The 21,300-nt window shown below is 40.2% G+C and overlaps 1 protein-coding gene across 2 annotated transcripts in view; it reads left to right on the forward strand.

The window, feature by feature from the left end:
- Window positions 1-205: 205 nt before the first annotated feature.
- Window positions 206-21,300, forward strand: part of LOC118789900 (homeobox protein Meis1-like) — a 65,523-nt gene continuing 44,428 nt past the window's right edge. For both annotated transcript variants that reach the window (XM_036546629.1, XM_036546630.1), the window contains exons 1-7: window positions 206-818; window positions 2,391-2,608; window positions 3,786-3,927; window positions 4,229-4,279; window positions 4,858-4,908; window positions 5,900-6,046; window positions 14,434-14,545. In XM_036546629.1, coding sequence (XP_036402522.1) covers window positions 807-818; window positions 2,391-2,608; window positions 3,786-3,927; window positions 4,229-4,279; window positions 4,858-4,908; window positions 5,900-6,046; window positions 14,434-14,545 — 733 coding nt within the window. In that variant the 5' untranslated portion in view covers window positions 206-806. The remainder of the gene's footprint in view (window positions 819-2,390; window positions 2,609-3,785; window positions 3,928-4,228; window positions 4,280-4,857; window positions 4,909-5,899; window positions 6,047-14,433; window positions 14,546-21,300) is intronic.

Raw genomic sequence — 21,300 nt, forward strand, 5'->3', positions numbered from 1 at the left:
AGACAAAGAGCTAAACAGACATTACTCTGAAGCAAGGACGGACTCGCGTGTTGAGGCTTAATATCGCCTCTGTCGTCCAAGGTTTTTCCCACATAATCCACCCCCCTCCTGTGTGAGCAACTTGATGTAGCCCATTGCGTTGTGTAAGACGCGACCTGTTATGGCCACCACTACTTCCGGGTTTCAGCATTCTGGTCCAGACCCACTCCTCTGCTCCGTTCCACACACGCATACACACATACACACACATTGTACACACACGGGCGGGTAGCTCGCAGCATCGATCGTGGCTCCTTTAAGAAAACTAAGCCAGAAATATCACTCCACCTCCTCTTGATCTCATTTAGGGACTATTGCATAAAAAATCGCTCAGGAGCCGAGACTGATCAAAGAAACAAGCGCTTGATTTTTTGTGTGCGTTTGAGTATTAACATTTAAGGTACCCCGACCAGTGGAAGCGCACGGCGGATCATCATTCATTCAATACTTTGACAACCTCGATTTTGATTGACAGTTGGAGTGGCAAAAAGCCATGGGACTCACTAGTTTTGTTTGAGGGTCATTTTCATACTGGTTTGGAAAAGAAGATTTGTTCTCTCCCTGTCGCTGTCCGGGGGAAAGCGAGGGAGCTATTTGCTGCGCTGTAGCCGAACTTGAGCCGAAGGTCTGGCTTCATCGTTCTCTTGTAGGAAGCGTACGGAATTTTTAATCTCACATTTGGAATTTGCGTGTTTATTTCGCTTCACCCTGGCCTCATAGGGGATTATATTTGAAGTTAAAGGACGACGAGGGAGTGAGCCAGGCCGATGGCGCAAAGGGTACGTATCAAGAAAACTTTTAGTAACTCAAATATAGCTGGCTACAACATTGAAACGTGGCTGATGACAGATACTCACAACTAAAACTTTTCTCTCATTTGTATGGCATGTCAGCCAGCTTCCTAGTACTTGGGTTTTACTCTTCTGGAAATACTCCACGCAAAAATGTGTATTTGTCTATCTAACACCTACCGAAGGAACCTAAAACGTGTTTTTACTTCAAGCTTTTTCAGGTTTAGTCATGACATGTACTTTAATGTGAACAAGGACCGACTACACTACTGCACGCACTCTCTCACGCTAAACTGTTGGCGACTCGCTTCACTTTTTGTTAGGAACTATTCATAACAACTTTTGTTTCTATAGTTAGGGTTCGTGCTTTGATTTAATACTTAAAATCCATATACAAGTAGCCCCTTCATTAACTACAGCACTTATTTGAATATTTATCGAAACGTTTTATCAACAATAGAAATTGAGTTGTTTATTTGATAATATTTGGTTCTGTTAGCATAATTTACACATACATGTTTGGTCATGTTTGTAATTTGTACATTTTGACTTTTATGAACCCAAAATAAGCTAAAGTCATGTTAGACCTGAATGGAAATAAAGTATATGCTAATTAAAAAAATGCTCAGTGACTTATCAAAGCCTAACTTAACCTTTTGCTTGTGAGAATGAGATGCCAACTGTAGCGTGCTGGATATTTACACATTTACGGGTTTAGGGCATAAATGTGTTAATTCTCCTTCTTCTCACTTTCACTGTAATTGTCACTCAAATATCCATGTCTATTACGAAATATACGCATTTCTTGGGCTTTAAAAAGATTAGTCTTATGACTGCGTGTACAAATAAAATAGTTTTTGCGATAAATTTAATGAATATAATTGCTCATTTATTTATCAGAGTAGATCCAGTTGTCGGCTGCATTTCCAAATGTGGTCTTATATATATTTATAATTACATCTGCAAATGATTATTAATGATATGATTTAACTTCTTTTATGATCAAAAATTAAGTTTTTACCGATACAAACGGTATGCAACCTTTGTATTACAGAGGAAAAACGACTAGTGGACCAGTTTAACCAGCTAATGTAGCACAATAGCAATTATATTTAAAAAATGAAATGACTGTATGTTTTATTTTAGTGCCAGTGCGTTCGATTAAATATTCACAAAATACTCGGGAAATTCACGAACTTCACAAACGACTTTTAATTAAGACCGTTTGAGGTTGGAATAGTTGGAAACCTGTTGTTAGAGGCTGTTTGCTGTCTGTTTACAATAACAAAATATTGAGAAGTATGAGTTACTTCTTAATTTTCAAATCAGAAGTATCGTTTATTATGGGTGCTTCATTCCATTGCAACAGCAAAAAGAAAACAAAACAAGAAAAAAACTACAATAAAAATGTTTTATTCAGTTCATGTGTGGGAATTTTGGAAAGCGTCTAACTTAACACAAAGTACTTCCCTTATGAGAATTTCTCTTTTGTCTAGATTTGTAATTTTTTTGTCATAGGCAATTGTAATTAGGACCATGTTCTGTCTTTGTTGTGTGCAGTACGAAGATATACCGCATTATGGCATGGACGGAGTAGGAATCCCAACAACGATGTATGGGGACCCTCACGCGGCCAGATCCATGCAGGCTGTTCACCTGAATCACGGTCCCCTACACTCGCACCAGTACCCGCACACAGCCCACACCAACGCCATGCCGCCCAGCATGGGCTCCTCGGTCAACGATGCTCTAAAAAGAGATAAAGATGCCATTTACGGGTAGGTTTAGTTGACCCTCAAGTTAATATTTTATCATCTAGGTGTCCATGTAGGTGTGTTTTTTTGTCCGTTAATGCGGAGGATTTTGTGTGTCGTGAATTCGGGAGGCAGGTTCGGAGAGAGGAAAAAGTTAAGATGAGACGCACACAAGCCGTAAACCGAAAACAAAGTCCACCAGTCTAACTGTTTTCCACAAATAAAAGTTAGTTATTTACACTTTGTCACATATATAATTTATATGTTTTCGGAGTACTTTTAATATCCTTTTGTTTATTATTTATATTTTAAACGGGTTAGGAACAATAGGCTATTGATTGCATTGTTGTGTAGAACTCGTAACCCTTAGTGCACGTTACCAAAGTCCAGGAATTTTAGAGAACTTAAACATACAAACTTTCAATAGTGTGTGGGAAACCATGTTTTCCGCATGTAACATTAAAAATTAGAAGCCAATTCATTATTTAGCATATATTTAAAAGAAATGGTTGATAAATATTTGTTTACGTATTATTGTTTTCACGATTGACGTTTATGAAAGCGTAAATAATTAGCCTGCGGCCTTGAAAATGTGCTGGAAAAAATGAGCAACATGTACCTAAGAAACAAATAAAGTGAACACAAAACATTGTAATAAGTGATGGACCTGTTTGATATTTTAATTATATAGTTTCAAAGCAGTGTCGGCAATGAGCTCTGTCAAAAAGATTTTAACTACTCATGTGCCTAACAAAATGCAAGTTTGACTCATGCAAAGCTAATAGCGAGGACTGTGAGAGCCGCTCCTCTGGAACGCCACATGCATGTTTTGGCAGTCCTACAAATGACATCTTTTGATCGTTTAGCACTCTTGATTTATAAGGCCTTTCTGTAAAAGAGTTTTTCATGGTCTAAAATATTGACGAGAAAGACAAAAGGAAGAAATGCGGAGGGAGATAAGTTGATGCTGAGCAAACGCCTCATGATGTGAGGCAACTATTTTGTTTCAAGGTTCTTCAGTAATGTAAAAGTGCAGTAATAAGGTTGATACTGTTTCTTAGGCTGTGTATATGTGGTCACTTGATCAACGGGCACTGTAACACAGGATGGAAGACTAATTGATCTTAGCGGCCTTTTCCTTATGACTTTCCGAGTTTTCCCCCTGCAGCTCAGTGACGGTTACGATTGTATTTTATTCCAGGCACCCCCTTTTCCCCCTTCTAGCACTGATTTTTGAGAAATGTGAATTAGCGACTTGCACGCCCAGAGAACCCGGAGTCGCGGGAGGCCATGTGTGTTCCTCTGAATCTTTCAACGAAGATATAGCAGTATTTGCCAAACAGGTCAGAGCATGTTACATTGTTACATACAAACATGTAGAATTGTACTAAACTTTATATACATACATACATAGATACATATGCATATATATATATATATATATATATATTCATTATATGTATAATTACAGCTGTAAATCACATGATGAATAAACTTACTGCTAGTTTCATGTAATGCCTGCTTTCTAACATAAAACAACACACCAGCAACTACTGTCAAGATTGAATCCTTTCCTATATTACAATATTGGCTTGTAATTCTGCAATTTTGTTGAATTGCCTGATGAGGATTTTTTTTCTTTAGATTCGGGCAGAAAAACCTTTATTTTCATCAAATCCAGAGCTGGATAATCTGGTAAGCACATGCTTAGTTTAATTATGCGTAAGTGTTTTAGACTGGGAATTTTATATCTCGACTGGAATGAATGTATTGCATTGATGGTAAATTTGTAACTGAGAATGAACTACCCAAAAGTCTATACGAGCCATGGCTGCTCATGTAATGTACTTCAAATCAGATCTTTTGATTTTAGGACAGACCGGGTTGTCACCACAGATAACTATCGCGCTGCCATTGAGAAAGCTTTAAGCATTGAATGAAAAGTTTGTATGCAAATGAATGGTCACTCCTGTTTGCAGTGACCATATTCTCATCACAAGGACAGTGTTGGTTTATTATTAACAATTACTGGCGAAGAGACCCCCGCACTTTTCTGTGTGATTAGGTTCACACGATTATATCCAATTTTAGTATTAACATTAGTGACACCCCCCCTCCCCCGCCCGACCCGAAGAAGGAAGATAACAGTTCCACTTAAGAACCATTTGCTATAAATCTATGTATGCAGCAGGTGTAATAATTTACAATTGACTGTAATCTTAATGCATTTCATTATTAATTAATTTTCGATCTGATATATTTTAATTTTTCAGATGATACAAGCAATTCAAGTATTACGATTCCATCTATTGGAGCTGGAGAAGGTAATTTTTTCTCAGTATTACTGGCCGGTGTTATAGTTCAGACCTGTGGAGTACATTTGCATAAATTTCTTTTTTTCTGGTCTGTTGTAATTAGTGTCAAAATCAATCTTGGCGCCTATTTCTCTTCCGAGTTTAATTACAATTCAGGCTGCTAAAAACAGGAGCAGATACCCCATTACCTAGTAATATTCTTGCTTTTAAACCCACAATGTAATTTATTTCAGAGTATTCCTGTCTACTGGAAATATGTTGTGTCTTGAATAACGTGTGAAATTGATTTTTTAGTAGGATCATCATGGAATACATAATACAAGTTACCCAGTGACCATCGATATAGTTTGGTGTTTTAAAACAATTTTCAGTAGTATTGTTTATATATATTGACGATATGAAGTGTCCCGTTTAAACCAATAACTTATTCGTCCAAAAGTTCGATAATTTTGAACAGTGAACGCACACTTAAATCAGAGTTCACGTTGCATCGGTGGCGTGTTTATAATCCTGAATTGACAGGGTGACAATGGTCATTATATGGCTCTTACAGGCTCGTGATGACTTTCGTTTCTGGACATTAAGTGGCAGGTAATGTCCGCTTCACTCGGGTGCTCTGAATGGCGGGATTCCCCAGAAAGGGGAGGTGGTAATGAAATAACTAGACGAAATTAAACAGTTTACCTTAAATGTCACTCAAGCAGGTCATCCCTCTAATGGCCACAGCCGCAGGAGCAGATGAATTTAGCACGGGTGTTGAATATGTTGTAGCCCGTGAGTCGTCTTGTCACTGTCAATTTTCTGCGATATCTCTATTTTGCAAGAAAATAAAGTTATTCCAAATTCTGGATGCGCCTGGCTGTCGAGACGGATTGCAACACCAGTTCCACTATTTGGAACGTTTTCCATGTCAAAAGAGGACCTGGTTGCACTTGTCAATTTCCTGTAATGCCCCATTGTGATTTTTTTTGTATTTTTGCGTTCCCCTTTGTCCCCGTAGGTACACGAACTTTGTGACAATTTCTGTCATCGGTACATCAGCTGCTTGAAGGGCAAGATGCCCATCGACTTGGTTATAGATGACAGAGAAGGTGGATCAAAATCAGACAGCGAAGAAATCACAAGATCGTCGGGAAACCTTGATCAGGTGTGTGGATTTTTTCACTTTTCTGTATAAGAATTCTAGGTTATTCAGATTATTTTATGGGCGAGTAGTCAGTCTCCCTGTTATTTGCATACGATTAAGGCTGTTTTAAATTCCAGCGAAATGAAACATTTGGAATAATGTGTCCATTATTGCTTCATTAAGGTTTGATCCCGGAGCCGACCTGGGGAGATTAGCTTGTGAAAGCGTCGCCGTAAACTTGACCTGTTTCTTGTCGATTTTAATTTAGTCTTTCCTTTTTTCTCTTCCATTTTAATCCGAAATGTTATCCAGTCACATAATTTTAAATAACTAAATAGCCTACACTGGGAAGCCTAGACAGGGAATTTCTCCGAGTTAAAATCTCTGTGAGATGATCCGAAGGACTTGGGAGAGGGGACTGCTGTGAATAGGTTCTTGGGTTTTCTCCTGTTGTTCACGGTTCATTAGTTGTCTTGTCAGTATTTTTCCTTAGACATGAGCGCACATTGCTTATCCAAGGCTTCTTTGCTTAAAGCGCGCCCGTTGATATGAATTCCTTTTGCATTTTAAAGAACGACTGCACTTTCTATTTTAAACATGCATTACAGTTGATTAGGTAATGTGTTCATAAATTAATCATTTTAACACAACCTCGGGTTTTAGCGGACGTACCAATCACTTTTGTTGTTGGGGGACTTTCTTGTACACAGATAAAGATGACAGGTCTGTTGAATAATTATAGACAATATCTTACGCGTATACCTGATCAAACACGTGTGTTTTGCCTAAATTATCCGGGTGGTTTTCTTAGATACCGTTCAGTTATCATGTATTTTGGAAGGGGTGTGGGTAGGACGAGTACCTCCTACTGCATTTAAAAGTAACGGAGCAATCAGGCTGCTTAATTTGAATATACTAACCACCATATAGGTCAATGATCAACTGGAGGGTACACGACCAACTGTAGTATACTGTTGATTACATCAGTCACCAGCATTTATATACTGGTGAGGCGAGGCTGCTGTGCGTGAAGTCCAAGTCATTATTGAGCTGGGAGTTAAATGCAGCGGCGGCTCCGTACCAGCTACCTCCGTACCAGCTTATTGATTATAATGGTAATTGCCAGTTCACTTTTTAAAAAAAAAAAATTAATTTCTGAGATAGAACAAAATAACAAGCAGACTGGACATGTAAATGTTTCAACCCAAGGGAGGCAGCTGTCCCGAAATGTAGCATTTTCAACGTGTTAAATTTTAGACAAGGGGGGAGTTAACAGACAGAAATAGAATTTCTGAAGACCCATGGGTTCCAAGGTATATAGAGCTTTCTGAGCAAATTATGTTGTGCTCGGGGGCATGGACTCGGATCTTTAATTGACTTTAAGATGAAGACATGCCCTAATTTTCCCTAATGATAGGCCTACACATAGCCTAAATATTGAGGCCAATGCCTTATATGTTTACTGTATTACTTGAATAAAGCACATCGGTACACGAAAAGGTAGCCAAACTTTGCATGGACAAGTAAAATATGGGCGTATTAATGTGCGTTTTCTGCGTTACTTCAGTATTATGTAATGGGTATGGTGTAGCCTCTTGAAGACTGTATGCTATTTACCTTAACGCAGTGTAATGACGGTTTTAAGACTTGAGTTAACCAGATGCACATTCGGCGGTCTTAACACTCGGCTACGCTGGGGATTAATTGGCGTATGCTGTATTCGCTGTACCACCGAACACCAGCTGTATGTATGTATGTATGTATGTGTGCATGTATGTGAGTGTTTATATATATATATATATATATATATATATATATATATATGGTATTTTATTTCTTTTGTGACTTGTGTCAGCGGTTGTTAGGCGGTGACATCCCTAACGAATTTGTGTCGTGTGTGCATTATCTCGTTCCATATGTATTTTTAATATATGCCCTCGGGCATAAAGTTGAATTGGACTGGAAAAAATGTTCTTTGTGCAAATTCTCAACAATGTTAACAAGAGGGAGAAGGGAGGCTCATTTATTCACAAACCAATTTATTCAAGCAAGGGGACTGTAGCATAAAAAATCGAGGGGAAAATATAGTGAATTTATTAAACTCTTAGGCCCATCGTTCGCCTGTATTTTCACCGCCTGCGCACCCGGGCGTCGAAGCAGTAATGTATTGACGCCTTTATCTTTGCGTTTTGTTTTGCGAATGTTTTAATAACGTCTGTAACGCTGGCAGTAGCGTCGCTGGCGAGAGACCCAGGGCACCTCCCAAAGAAAAGAGCAGAACGCAGCTTAAAGGTGAAAAAGTCAGAGCCTCTCCACTCGCTTGTGAATGCGGCAGAGCCAGTTTTAAGTCACGTTGTGTACTCCAGGCAGCGCTGATAATGCAGAGCCCCCTCAGGTGCTACGTGAGCTGGAGTGACTGGTTAGCCACTTAACCCTTTCGCTACGGAGTGCGGGGGGGGGGGGGGGGTTGGGGTGGATTGGGTCCACAGATTTCGCCTTTTTTCATACACAAAGGTATCTGTAGTATGCGCTAAGTAGCCCAACTACAGTTCAAACAACAATTTACGACTACTCATATTGCCAAAGTCTTGTGAAAAATTGTGGACCAATAGAGGGCAATTCAGGACCTTTAATTCGATTCTTAAACCATTCAACAAGGTTTATTAAGACTACTGCTGATATGTTTAAAAAATAATATTAAAATAAATTACTGTCGAATCAGTGGAGGAACAAAGTAATTTTCATTTCAATGGGTTGATCGTTTTAGTTTTGCTGACAATGTATTTACCTGGTAATCATAGTCACCACTTGATGGCATGAGGATTTTCTGCCAAAATAGGATTTGTGCAGTTGTCTTTATTAGTGTTGAGCACAGGGAGTGGCACAACAATTTGGTAATTAACTGAAAAATTTAAGCAATATCTTAGCATTATAGGCCCTAGCAATAATGTGGAGGGGTCACTGCCTGCTGCAAGAGGTATGTTGATTGTACCATGGTTATTGAAGTGGGCTTTAAAGTAATTAAAAAGCTCAGTTGTTGTGTTGTTTGAGTTTTGTCTGTTGCAGGTGGCCATTAAAACAGGGACACTAAATATATTTTCTGTTGTACTTTGTTTTGTTCTGCAAATTGAGAAATTTTCTTTTCAGTTAATGGCTGTGTAAATTTGTATCATGATAGATTCAACCATACACTTATTTTATTATCAGGTTTCACGTGAACTTATTTTGTTACATGTCTGACTCGTATCTCCTGATATTAACCAGATATTATTGTGCTGTTTCCTCTACTCCCTGAAAAAATTCTAATTTACGCCGTATGTACAACTGCTATAGTGACTACTCTGGCCTAGACAGTAAACTGTGTCTCATAACAGGGAAACCATGATACCCAACAATCATTTTTCACAGTTACTTAATCAGTAATCAGTATTGTACCTTTTTGTAGCATCTGTTGTCTTATCTTCGGTTTGTCAAATACATCTCCTTTCTCTCAGAAGTTGTGTTAACTTTTCATTTCATGGCAACACTTCTCCATGTCATACATCAAACAATGGTAAAATGTTATAGTTATTAGTAAGGCTGGTTAGTTTTAAACAGAAAAGTGAGTTTTAGTTATTATTTGCTTCTGCTTTGTAGACAGTTGTGAGCTGCTGAGATTTGAACAAGCGTTATAAAGAGCAGACCACGTGACAGATTTCTTTCTGTTAATGACAGCTGGGGCATAACGAGTGGCTTTGACTCTGATAAGTCAGATGATGGAAACACTGAATTCGGCTGACTGAAAAATCAGACATGATAAACCATTCTCTTAAGTTCTGCTTAACATGTGTAGACTGTAAAAATGTGTGGCCGTGAGTTTTAGAAGATTTTTAAGGCTAGACATTTAAAATGATTTAAAATGAAGTAACTTTGATATATACTGAATGGAAGAAATTTAATACAAATCATGTTGTGTATCAGTGTATATGGTTTGCATTTACTGAATGCTCATTATAAGGGAGAGTCAAGTAAGCTACACAATGCAATATTGTAGCCATGTAACACATATGGAAATTAATATGTAGTATGATGATATGCAGCAAAGAGTGCCTGGAAACTGCGAAATAGTTTAAAATAATGGTACTCTTGCCAGCTTGCCAGTACTATAGCTGATACACAAGCCTACTGGATTTCAGTGCATGAATCAGCAACAGATTGCATTATACAGGTTTATACTGCTGAAGGTAGATTACGTTCTCTTTCAACTTTAAGTACTGGAGTTCAGTTTCTGGACAATGGCATCAATTGTTGCATCCAGTAGCTATATTCCTGTCTCAGTTTTCTTGCTCGATCAATGAGATTATCTATTTGGAACACAGCAAGTAGATCCTATATCAACAGATGTTCTCTGTGGCAGAAGTCAAGACATTAATGTCTTGGCTATGTATTCTTATTGTTGTCATTTTTGGAAAAATTCCCCATATTGTGATGTTGATGGAAGTTTGTGTTTTAATTTAATGAATGACCGACATAATGCACTCTCAGTGCCAAAGTGAATTAACAGTGAGACATCTCGTTATAATTTTTAAATCAGTATCTTTGTAGATGGCAATGTTAAAGCTAAGGTAATTAAGTAAAACATGTAATTATCTTTGGATGCCTTTAAATGTTCCCTTACGAGTTTTTAAACTAGAAAAATCCCACTGGGCCTTTCGGAGATATGTGGCTAACTCCAGAGAACAAAACCAGTTGGATCTTTTTTTTTTTTCTTGCAGCCAGCAACTATTATATAATTTCTGATTGGCCGTTGTGAGGTTAGGGACAGGAGGACTTCGGGGGAGGGGAGAGATGCTTCTTGAAGTTCGTGTGTGTTTTTTGTGCAACAGATACTACTGTCATTACTTTTCAGTCCAGCAAGCTTGTGTCAGAGCTTTCCCTTAACAAGCACTCATTTGGCCTGTTGTCAGTGTTTCTGATCCACATCTTATCATAGCAGAGAACACAAGTAAACAAATGTCTATAGTGCTGAGTTTTGGTCTGTTGTGCTACAGAATTTTGTTGTGTGACATTGCAAGGCCTGGTATTTCCTTTTGTGAAGGCTATGTATGAGTTCTGTAGCTAGTCCACCCAGTGCTTCTGATCCCTGCTGATCCAATTCAAGTTTACAAACGCATACGTTGGAATACTGTCACTCCACATGTCATGGGTGAGTGCAGTTGAAACATTCTGTGGATTTAATTGATATATAAATAAATATGTCTGCATTTTAATATGCGCGTTTTGAAATATGTGTGTGCGCACTTATGCGAATAGTTGTGTGCTTGTTGTGTGCGCCTCTTTCGTGATGAGATCTTTTCAAATGAAAATGCAGTCTGTGTGACAGTGTGCTACATTTTTTGTTATTATTATTATTTTAAATGAATTGGCAACCCAACATTTCTTGCATGAGTGCTTGTATAATATGGGGAAAGCTGTGAGAAAGAGAACCCGGCATCTAAGACTCAACACAATGAAAATGCAGTGAATTGGAATGCCTCACCGATCATAGCGGAATCAGAATTTCCAGCAAGGAAAATCTTTTCACGGCGAATTAAGTGGCGAGGAAGAAAATGGTAATGAAAAAAAAGGTAGGCACAGATCACAAACACTGCTCCCTCGGCTTGGCACTGCAGATTTAAGAACTTTAGCTTAAGATACACAGAATAGAACGTGGAAAATTGAATTTACTAAACAATTAAGCATTGAATTAATCTACATCCTGCACTGTTGAGAAAGAGAGAGAGAGAGAGAGAGAGAGAAAGAAAGAGAAAAAGAGACAGGGAGAGAGAGAAAGAGTGAGAGAGAGAGAGAGAGAGAGAGAGAGAGAGAGAGGGAGAGAGAAACGTGATTGGGGGAGGGGAAGGAGGGAGAGAAAGGCTGAATAAATCCGAGCTAGCTCATTAGAGGGACAGTGAATATATCAAGTATGTTGTTGTGTGTGGTGGGACAGCTCTCCCACCACCACCACCACCACCAACGCTCTCAGCACTCGCACAGCTAAACACAGTCATCACGCCTGTTTACATCTGCACCCGTGCTCACGTTTGTTTTCATCTGCCCGCTCTCCTCACTCTTTTATTCCTTCTTTCCCTCTGTCTTTCCTTTGAGTCCTTCTGGATGGCCCCGTCCTTTCGGGAATCCTCCTGCATGTTTGGCTTTGTGTTTTGCTGGTGTGTTTTCTATTAATTACCAGTTAGATCAGCGATCGACAGGAGTGTCGAGGGCATTATAAATAGACTGAGCGTACCCTAGAGATGTCACTCTGGATCTGAAGCCTCCCGCTGCTCCCATGGGTCCCTGCTCCAGCCTCCCGCATGCCTCGCTGGTCTTTTGTTCAATTACAGTTAATGCAATAGTTTGCCATTTTCTCCTTCTAATTATATTTTCAAGTGGGATTTGTTGCACGTAGAAAAACATCCTTTTACATGTAGAGGCACCAGGGCTTTGTGCATGGCAGTCTGTGTCCCAGGGGTGCTGTACCATTCTTTTTCACAAAGCACTGAATAAACAAGTTCCCCCCTTTTCTTCAAGAGCTTGAGTTGTAGAAACTGGAAATTGCTGCTTTAACCGTTTGCTTTCTGAGCATGTGTTCTAGATTACCTCTTACAACATTCTTTTGGTATGCTGCATAATACACTATTTTTTTTTCTTTTTTCAAAGCAGTCTTTTTAGTGAATGTATTTTCAGTGGTTGGCATGAAAATCTGAATATGCTCATATGATGTGGCCGGTGTATTCCCTGTAGTTTGTGTTTCAATGGAGAGGTGCTGTAGTTAAACAACAATCATTTAAAATCCGCTAAATTTTTTACTTTAGTTCACTGTGTACCGCAACTCAATAGAAATTCCCTTTTACCATTTTGTTCAACAGTGCACTAGAAATTCTTAAAAAATAATAAGTGTAAGACAGTGTTACTTTTTGTTGAAAATCATACAAGCACAATAGAAAATACTGCATCAGAATTAAAACAAAGACAAAGAATATACTGTATTTCCAACTGAATTTTGTGTACCTTCCAGCTCTTACTTTGGTTGAATTGATCCGTCAGTAATGCCATTAAGGTATTATATAAACAATATGTGTTTATGCTAAATAAGTATAGTATTAACATGTTATATTTCATTATATAAGTTCAACATGGTTGAATATAAGTTTAAGTTGCCTTTAGCTTCTATCATTTATTTTTTTTAAATATTGATTTTGCTGTAGTCTTAAGGTTTCATCATTGCTGAAACTAACACAATGTTCTAAGTGTAAAGATTTAAGGAATAGCAGTGGGCATGGAGTTCTGGTAACAGGCGATAAATTCACACAAATATAGCAAACACCGAGAGGCACATATGTTTAAAATTGTGTGTGTGTGTGTGTGTGTGTGTGTGTGTGTGCGCGCGCGCACGCACTTGTATCCTAAAAGTAGATGCTATTTTCCTATTTCCAGCTATTTTCCTCCTACACAAATGTTACTTTTCTGTGGCACGCAGTGATAAGAGGCAACATCTGTTTTGTGTTCAATAGTACAAGAAGGCCCTGCATGGGGCTGAGTGTGTGCAGGCCATGCTGGCCCATTGTTCTGTCCACTTCTCATTATGCTCATGTCTGCTCCATTTGCCACATACCATCCGCCAAACAGCTGACACTCTCCAGCCATTATAAACCTAAGCTTGATTGTCAATAGGATTTTTTTCCCCCTCCAAAGCTCCCTCTTATTTGATTTTCACCATGATTTAGGAGGCCTATATAAACTCCCTCTCACACATATATAAGACCACAGTCTCCCAGTCCCCTTCTTGCAGTCTTCTTTCTTGTGGGTCAGTGCTGTAGAGCTCCAAGCATTAGCTCTCATCACTATATACTGAACTAGCTTGAGACTTTTTTTTTTTTGCTTCTGCTCTGTCAGACTTTGTAACCTGTGGACCATGGCTTGCTTCTCCCTGGTAACAACTTTTTACCTCTCTCTCAGTTTCTGTTCCTCTTACTGTGTCTCTGATGTAAGCAAGTTAAATGACTGGCAGTGTATTTTCTTTTGAGGTGGCTGTCAAGCGCTGTCGAAATGTGAATTGTGAAAGCGTATGAAGGCAGCAGCCCTGCTTCTCTGGTTAGACAAGACATGTTGCATCTTTGAGGAAATAGTCTAATGTGTTCTGTGTTGACGGTTATGAAGGAATGCACTCATGTATGGTGGTTCAGAAGGGAGGCACATGTTTGCTCCGCAGTGCCTCAGAGGGCATGTTGGCTGCGAGTGGAGGGAATGTGGGAAGATGGAGGACTCTTCCTGAAACAGGAACATGCGACCAAGTCACTGTTTTATGTGTGGGGAGCACACTGAGCGCTCATCAGAGGCTGGGTTCCCTGTGGTCGGTGGTGGTCTGACTGCTGGTCTTGTCTCCGCAGACTTCGTGGAACAGAGATCACGACGACACGGCGTCCACACGCTCCGGGGGGACTCCCGGACCCTCCAGCGGGGGCCACACATCACACAGCGGGGACAACAGCAGCGAACAAGGTAAGGACCGGCAATGTGATGCACACTCAGGGCAGTCGGGTCATTCTGTCATTTCTGTTTTAAATTGTCAGCGTTCTAGAATGCGCTGTTTGTGCCGTATTTTTCTCATTTGAGTGTATCAGGCACTTTGGCTTCTTCAAAGACGTCACAGCAGAGGAAAGCCGTTGTGGAAAATGAGATGGGCGTTTGTGTTGATGTGTGTAAGATCTAGGGGTCGGATGTGATGAGCTGTTTGTTAAGAGGGCTGTCTCTGGTTGTAGAACTTTTTGTGATAGTTTAGATACTCCATTGGAGAGGTCCAGTGGTTTTAATCAAAAAATCTTTGGAAAAAACTTATTTTAGTACATCCTTTAGTGGCAGGAGATTCATGTGGTGTTTTTGGACAAGGTTAAAAATGGTCATCATTTTCAATAATTTTGCCACATATGTTTTTAACGTCTATTTTGGAACATTCATGGACACCGAGGAAAAAAATTGTAAAAAAAGTTTTATTCTTTTACATTTGAACATTTTTGTGCTCAGTAGATGTTTTTTGTGAGTTGTTGCTGGTAGCACAGAGATCCAGCTAAGGTTGATCATGGTTTTTCCATGTACTGTAGCTCTGTGTCGCTGCTCTTGTACACAGGAATGGTGTGAGAAATGAGTGTGAGTGTCGTTGAAATCAGCTGTTGCTGGCTGTGATTTGGCTCGCTCTCAGAGCAACGGGCACAACGTTTTCTGTCTCCAGCGAGGGGGGTTCAAACAAACTGTAGGCAAAAAGCAACTTCATTTATTATTGAAGGGGATGTCAAGGCAGCAGTTTGAGGCCTCCACAGCCAGCAGGCAAAGCTGGATGAGAGCAGAAAGGACCACATTATGTTCCAGATGACTGAGCAACGATTTATATACCAGCGCTCCTTTTTACATGAAGAGGGAGAGCAATAACAGCACAGAGCCTGGCCTTCCGTGGCGGTCAGATGTCTGATGACTAATGGGCCAGGCGGGCAGGCCTGCTCTGATTGGACGCCTTAATGAGCACATTTTGTGCAGAGTTTGGGTTCCTGCTCGCCGTGACCTTTGCTCTTTATTGACCAAACTGACACTTCATTTTTCACATACTTCCAATTATAGCCGGGCTTTTAATGTGCCCACCCCTCGGCGCCAACCCCTGTGTTGTGGATTTTTTGTTTGTTGTTTAAGTTAGGAGCATATAAACACTAGGTTGTAAAAACCTATGTGATATCATTTGAGTGTTTTGTGTACGTGAGTGTGTTTGAATGTTCGAACTCATATAAAACATGACTGATTAGAATGTGTATCTTGTATTTGGTGACGTTAAAACTAAACACTGTATAAGTATGCGTGTGTGTTTGGAGGTTTGGATGAAAGCAAAAGTACAATGAAGTATGCCTTTGAACATGTGATGAGGACATAGAGATTTAAAATTGTTACACTTCACCTTTAACCTTAACACAGTGAACTAAAGCAATGAGAACATTTCAAACATATAAATGTCATTACACTCAAGGACATGTGTGATACACAAAATTAATGTCAGCTAATCACTGACTGACAGCAGTTTAAAAGGTCTCAGTAAGTCATGTGTTGGTGTTAGCTTATAATTCCCGATATGCTTATTATCATTGCTTGGCAAGTACACCCTTCCCCGTTTTCCTGTATGTTGAAGATATCAGCAGTGTGGCATAGTAGTCAAGGAGCTGACTCAGTAAGCAGAGGCCTCATATACAGTTTCATCTTTTGGTTTGAATACCATTTGAAGTAACCACACTCACCACAGCTCTGTCTTGGTACACACACACGTGTTTGCTTACAGTATTGAATACGCTCCTAATCTTAAATAATACTGTATATTCACACAGCTTCACCACGGCCAGGAGAAAACAGTTTGGTATCACTGATTCCTCTGTACTCTGCATGAATATTTATAGTTGCTCTGAGCTGCAGTAAACGTGGGTTTGATGCAGTAGCGTGTGGACATACAATTCACATTTTCATTCAAAACAGACTTCAAAGGTGAAGTTTTTACTTTTGAATGGTTTTTGTGCACAAAACACTACCAAAGTTGAATTTGATCATGGCCAGTAACAAATCTTTTTTTTACATTGTTAATATCTACACATGACCTTAGAGAAGTCCACCCAGAATCCTCAAGATAAACCGATTAGGAGGTGCTAGAGGGAAGTCAGCCGCTATAAAGTGTGACAAACTATTTATCGTTTATCTAATGCCCGAGACCATGTGTCTACCAACCCAGTACACTGCAGGCGCAAGTTGATTTTTCAGATATTGTACTGCTCTCTGCAGTGGAAAGATATTTAGTGAAATTGAATTGTGTAACATAAAAGAATGCAAAACATACACTGTTGATTTATCACAACAATATGGGCCCACAATCCTTTGTACTGATGATTAAAGGGGGGAAGTGCAGTTGCTATTAAATTATAAACCATTTTTAATTATAAAACATGCTTTAGATTGAAGCAAATTGCCCCACATTCTCTTTGAGGGAAACAATGGTGCTTCAAGGCGCTAGACGAATTGAACTTCCTATCGAAGAAAACATTCGTATCTTTGCTCTGCACTTGTCCCTGCTTTTAACACAAAAAAGGACCCTATCCCCACAGAGACGTCCAACCGTTACATGTTTTAAAGTTGTAAAGCACTTGTTCTGAGAGACCTCCGTTACAAACACAGTAAAGTTCATCTCTGCTTAAAAGAGTTTACTAATAGTTGTATGGTCCCAAGCTGTTTAGCCGTAGGGCAATGTGGGAGCCGCAGAAAGGCTAGAATGTTTTTCTGCAAAAGTCACAAGCAGTGGATTTTTCCACAGTAAGATGGTTAGCTGTGATTTTTTTACTCTCTTATCCAAAGCTTAAATTGTTTTCCATTCAGTACTCTCTGCAACATTTTCCTGCCATTGATTACTCCTTGAATGCGCTAAGAATCACTGATTCAGTAAATGTTTGTGTCATCTTGAACAGATATGGATATGGGTATGGATAATAATTGATAAATGTGACACACAACTCACAGATGGTATTGTTAGCTTTTATGTGCAGACCCCACACCCCAATAGTATTAACGATCGGGATGGTCACATTTGCTTCACACATGTCATTACGTTTTAACTCTCTGCCTCTCCCTAAAGATTAAGAATTCTCCTTCCTCTGCAAAGACCCTGCTGTAGAGCGGAGTTTTTACAGAGTTTTGCCAGAAAAACAAAACAATTCCTTTTCAACCAGCCCAAGTCTATTAGTCAGACTGCTTTGAATAGTTCATATATCCCCACGCTTGCTCATGCGCAGGCCTCCCGGGGGACTCCTTGTGGTATTGTGTCTTGGGTCGTACTTTTGTGAGTGACGAGCCTTAGAGGGCAAAAGAAAACAAATCATTATTATGGCCGTGGCTGCAGAGTCCCTGACCGTAGAAGCACCGCTCTCTCTGTTCTCTTGGCAAGGCCGGCCCAGTGCAGATTAAAGGGTCATCCTTCGGCAGCACTGGGAGCCAGGGACGAAAATCACTTTGCTGCCAGGAAAGGGCTGCAATTGAGAACGACGCAAAAGGAGGAGTGTTTCCAAAAGACTCCGGTTTCCCATCAGATGAAAAAAAAAAACAAAAACGCAAAAGAAACCAGGTGATGACTAAAAGAGTTAGATATGTATGACCAATTACCATTACCATTTGTGAACTGCTGCGTGCATGCCAAGTAAAATAGTTCTTCTGTGGTTCGTGTTATTGTCTGCATACATTTGCAGTGTGCACCACAGCTACAGACGCTGTTCTAAGACTTGAGTCTGGAGGAGGGAAGTCTGCTTGGTTTATTCTGCACAGTTCCAAAGGCATTCATTTAAAAACACACCAACACACAAAAAGCTATAATTGCTGCATGCAATAATTCTACAGTACTTCTTGCAGGAATTTGAATTCTATAAGGGTTTTTGTCTGCGCAGACATTACCTTTCTAATGTGGCTGTCACGAATTGGGTCATCTGTGGTTTTTTTTTCACCTGTTTTTCCCAGTCCTTATAATGTGTGACATCCCGTAGCCTGTCTGTTATTTTTGTTTTTGGTTATAACACCGGTGCCCTTGCATGGGTTAGGGAATAGCAGGGCTCCTTTAATGGAGTGAATTTTGTGTGGAGGCACAGTGAGGGTCTGTGCGGTCGTGTTTTGTCCACTTGATCAGGTGCTGCGCCGCTGTCGTTAGCCCGCACGGGCCCCGCCCCCTGCGAAGGTCAGCCAGATAAGAGGAAGGCTTCACGAGACCTGTGCCGCAGCCGCCGTCCTGTGATTGGCCGGTCTCCAAGCTGACCATCTGAGGGGCACAGACGGGACATTAGTGGACCGGTCCCTCGCTCCACGTGTTTGTCAAAGTCCTGGTTTAATTGGAACGATTGCCCAGCAGACTGGAAAAGCCCGGCCTCTTCCTGACTCTGCTGTTTGGCCCGGGTACTTCATATCCGCTTTATTCCCTCTCCTTTTGATTTTGACACCACAAAGCACCCATCGCCTTTTCTTTTGATGCCACTGTAATACACTTCGCTCGCACATCTCCTCTCGAGCGCTTTACCGAGGTGCTGTCTTTATTCCGTGTGGTTACGCTTAATTGCTGCCGCTACCTGTGTGTTGTGGTTCAGAGAGGAGCCTCTTTCTTCAGGATGATTGTCATTCAATTGAAATCATTTTGTTGAGACTTTTTTTCCTGGGCGTTTTTTTTTTTTTTTTGTCAGCCCTGTCTCCCCCTTTGTGTTGGTTTTCTCATCAGGCACGGGCATGGTGCATGGCTCTGCCTTTGTGATCGTGTTCCTCGTCCCGCATTTGCATAGTAATTTGGTTAAATCAAAAACATAATCGCCGATAAAAGGTGTGTGGTTTTTCTCTCGTCGGCGCGGGCTGAATCCGCCAACAGCTGGAGAGACACTTCAGCTGCTTCTCACTCTTGCTCCAAGAGAAAAGAAGGTTGGGGTATTATGGTAGATTGATGCTGCTGTAGCAGTTTGAAAAGGAGGTGGTGGTGGTGGTGGTGGGGGGGGGGTTCTTTTAAGTGCAAGAAAACCTTGTTGTTTGGTGTTCGGCTGTGGGGTGCCACTCGCACACATACATGAGTAACATCTTGGGAAAGGGTAAGGGTGCAGATCTCAGTGTTTAGAAGCAGGGTGGAACCTCCCTGAACTTTGCGAGGGTGGGCAAAGTGTATGTCTGCCATTCCTGGCATGTGCAGGGGTCTGGAAAAGGAACGTTTGGCAAGGACTGACAGGAGAATGACCTCTGCTCTTACACAGGGTGTCCTGGGAAAAAAAAAAAAACCTGATAAACTATGTAGCCTGGCTTCATTAGTTCAAGCAGTAACCATTCTGTTGAAGAACCACAAAAGTATGTTGTTCTTTGATGATAAATTATCAATAGAAAAATAATGCTTGAGAGACCACAAGCACTAAAGCCCACAGATGTAAAATATTGTATACTTTATTCAGTGTGTATTTCACCGGTTATATATTGCTCTGATTCTGAATGTCATTTGCTCGATGTCACAATAACAATTTGATCCATTAATGAAATGAAAATAATTTCAAATTGATTACCATTTGTCTAATAATGCCAAAATAAACGGGGTTACCTGAAGAAAAAAAAAAAGTGGTTTATCAAGATTTTTGAGTATGTACTGGTATCTTCTATCAGAATTGTTCAGAAACGCGTCTCTCATTACCTGTGAAAAAATGTGCTTCTCTCCGCCCACAGTCTCCACGTGCCTGTTTAACCGTCTCTTTGTTTATGGTCCAGGCGAATCTTTGTAGCAGTACAGCAGGAGATAACCTAACATGCAGGTACTTGTTGAACATAGCTTGCTTGGAAAGTTATTGCTGAGGATGATCTTATTGCCTTCTTACAGATAAGACTGTGTGATTACAGGTATTCTCTTTAAAAAGAGGAAACGGGACTTGCTCCCACATCAGCGAGATTGGTAACCCCTGTGATTCAGGAATACTCATCGGTCAGCCAGTTGTGGCTGCTGGTTGTGAGGGAAACCAAAAAAAAAAAAAATAGAAAAGAGGAAAACAAAAAGTGAAAGACTTCTCCTGTTTTCGCTCTTATTCCTTTAACTGAGGTTTATAGTTCTTGTCTCTCAGCAGATAGTGGTTATAAAAGAGAGATGATAAAGTGTCAGGTTTTGCTTGCTCCTTCTGTTTGTGCTGGGCTTTATCTACTATTGGAGTGCCTGGTGATGCAAAGACAAGAGGCATCTCTATTTATGTATGTTTGTACGCACATGTGTTCGTGTTCAGGTTTTTTCCCCCTCCTGCTCTCACTTCTAATGCCGGGATTGTACAAGAGCCAAAAACAGCCTTACCCAGGGCAGCTTCTTTTTGGCCAGCGTGTGCAGTGAGGAGAACTCCCCACAGAGCAATAATATTCTGAAGGCATACTAATCTGCTTGGAAGGCTCAGTTTAACTGAATAAAATTGTATATTTAAATCAGATGCATATAATTGTGGCGTGCTAATGATGTGGCCACACTCTGTCTTTATGGTTGTTGCTAGATATTTGTAGGAACTCTTTTTCTAAAATGCATGTGCAGTGTTGCTCTCTGTGGCAGAGCCAAATTACTGGTCCTGGCTAAATACTGTCTTCTCAGATGCAAGCAGGCTCATTTGTGGTCAAATATGGTGAAATACTTTTTTTTTGAAGTCTCAGTATTTTGAGATATTAAAAGAGACAGCTTTTCGACAGCTGAAAGTTCAAATTCATTTAAGTGG

Source organism: Megalops cyprinoides, chromosome 15 (assembly GCF_013368585.1).
Source record: "Megalops cyprinoides isolate fMegCyp1 chromosome 15, fMegCyp1.pri, whole genome shotgun sequence".
NCBI classification, from domain to species: Eukaryota; Metazoa; Chordata; class Actinopteri; order Elopiformes; family Megalopidae; genus Megalops; species Megalops cyprinoides.